General features: G+C 44.0%; 1 protein-coding gene across 3 annotated transcripts in view; it reads right to left on the minus strand.

Annotated features, from left to right (window-relative positions):
• NOP58 (NOP58 ribonucleoprotein) overlaps positions 1–1516 on the minus strand; it is a 33152-nt gene extending 31636 nt beyond the window's left edge. For 2 of the 3 annotated variants that reach the window (XM_031029460.2, XM_006734571.3), the window contains exon 1: positions 1248–1514. Coding sequence is in view for 2 of the 3 variants with exons in the window: in XM_006734571.3 (XP_006734634.1) it covers positions 1248–1292 (45 nt within the window). In the remaining variant the exon portion in view is untranslated. Of the gene's footprint in view, positions 1–1247 lie in introns of all 3 variants that reach the window. The other variant, XM_081815361.1, reaches the window with a different exon arrangement.
• Between the last annotated feature and the right edge of the window lie 1014 nt (positions 1517–2530).

A 2530-nucleotide genomic window follows, 5' to 3' on the forward strand; every position in this document is an offset into this window, starting at 1 on the left:
GTCAGAGGGAGAAGCAGACTCCTCGCTGAGCAAGGAGCCCGATGCGGGACTCGATCCTGGGACTCCAGGATCATGACCTGAGCCGAAGGCAGTCGCTTAACCAACTGAGCCACCCAGGCGCCCCGCTTTTGGCTTTTATTATTTTATCTCTTAAAAATAGTAAGTAATGTAACAAGTGCAAATGGAACTATATTCTCAAATGTCTGAAAAAAAACTTAATAAAGTTAAAAGCTCCTCTAAATCAACATTTTGGAATGCCGATTCCAGATTTTCTGCACTCATACCACATACACAGTTTTTTTTATTCACAGAACAATACTATACACATTTTATCCAGCATTTTTACCTTATCAGCATATATGTGAAAATTGTTCTTCGTTATACATTTGTAGAGCTCAGAGGAGTGCCTGGCACATGGATAGCACTCAGTTTACCTCATTCTTTGGAACATCTCAATAGCAACCTACTACACGAATGTAGGCTCCGTGCTGATAATCTTTAAATTTCAAACTTGCCCTATTAAGACAACCAAATCTCCAATTGATTACCATCGGCCCAGATTTCTCCCTTAGGTCTGAAACTTAAAATGACGATTGCATTTCCACGTCTAACAACCCAAGTTTCACAGCCTAAACTGGACCTTTTTAGTATCTTCCCCCCCGAAAAGCCCCCAAACTCGTTTTTTCCCCCACCATCACGTATCCACTTATTCAATCTAAAACCCACATTCTCCATTCATCAGCCAATCCCACCAGTTCCACCTTCAAAATTTCTCCTGGTATTTGTTTCCCTCCATACCAATCTTAATCCAAGCAATTTCATCTTGTCTCGATTAATGCAAAAATATTCTTGGTTCCTTTCTTGCCTGCTGTAATCTATTCTCCACACAGGAAAGCAACTTCATTAAGACAACTTTAGGTCATTCCTCTGCTTAAAACCTACCCATCATTCCTCAAAAACACTCAGAATAAACCCCAAACTCCGTACCTGTGAAATTCTAATAAGGCTCCTGCCCACCTCTCTCACGGGGCCAAATCCTCTAACACAGAATCAGGCTCCCCAAACGGCGCGGCCACGTGTTCACCGACACATGCGCCTCCCAGACCCAAAGCCTTCCGCTAACTTTCAGAGCAGGACACAAACGGCTCCGACGCGATTCTGAGCGCTGTATTCCTCCCCTTCGTCCTCCCTGTCTTCTCCTGCACAACACCAGCCTTGCCTCTCCAACGGTTCAACCTGCAACTTACCTTAAAAATGGCGTAGCCGACAGACGTTTCAAATAGCACCAACATGGTGAGGCCGGGTCAGGGCGCTGCGCGGCCCGCCGCGAGCTCGTATACCAGTGAAAAGAGACCAAACTTTCGGCCCCCAAAGGCCTGCGAGGCCGCAGGAGGCCGAGCACAAACGCGAACGCCTTCTCGCAAAGAATCAGACCACGTTGCCTAAACGTTCCAAAGTGGACTATGGGTACAACGCCGGAACCCGCTTCTCCTTCTCCAAGGCTTCTGGGATATGACGTCACTTCCGACAGATAGAGTACCGTCGCTTCCGGTATGTTCCCGCCAACGGGGTGGGAGGAGGGAAGAGGGAAAAAAAAAAAGAGAGAGAAAGAAAGAAAATGTCGCGAGATTTCTTAGGGACTAAAGCGAGCTTTTAAGCGGTACGGAAACCTAAAAGGGAAGAACTTTGCTTTTTATTATTTTTAAAATTACTATATGTGATATATTTTACCTTGAGAGAAATGCGGAGCTGTTTCGTCCGTTTGCCCCAAGCATCTGGAATTTGGGAAATGCTAGCCGCTTAATTTTACTCCCTGGATAGCGCTGGCTTGAAGTCAAGTTCTCGGGATGACACCATGACTGTGCCTGTGTATGCGAGCACTCCTGGCCGTTCTCTTCTCTCTGGCCAAACTGATTATTAGCACAGATGTCTTTTATGTATATGTAGGCCTATCCCATTTTTGCTGCAATGATTCTAGGGTAGGCATTTGGACTTTACGTCCTTGCCTTAGCGGAATTTGCTTTTCTGGTACCTTTCAGTTTGAATGACTGATTTAAATACCTCAATTATTCCACAAGTCTGGCTTTCAATAGGAGTGAAGTTTCCTTCCTCACTTTCCAGGCCTTATGTGCGGATCGCTTGTAAACATTAAGTTGCAACCTGCTGAAAGTTTTGAAACACTAAGTAACTTGATTTTTTTTTTTCAAGTAGCTCTGCAACCTAGCATCAAGAGGAATGAAAATCCTGGACTGAATGACAGAAAAGATGAAAGTGGGGAAAAATCAAGGGATGGGGGAATCTAGGTTACAAGACAAGAGTATGGTCGATTATACCCATAGGATTCAGTGTGGTCAGGGAGGCAAGAGAAACCAAAATGGCTTGATTGGGAAAGGAAGGGTAGGTAGATGAAATGGAAGCACAGCGTCTGTTTGTGGTATTATATCATTTCACAATATATATCATTTTCTGTCTAGTTTTCTTTCTTTTTTAAAAGATTTTATTTTTTTAAGTAATCTCTACACCCAACATG

Source organism: Leptonychotes weddellii, chromosome 3, assembly GCF_054177405.1.
Source record: "Leptonychotes weddellii isolate Sample4059 chromosome 3, ASM5417740v2, whole genome shotgun sequence".
Taxonomy (NCBI): Eukaryota; Metazoa; Chordata; class Mammalia; order Carnivora; family Phocidae; genus Leptonychotes; species Leptonychotes weddellii.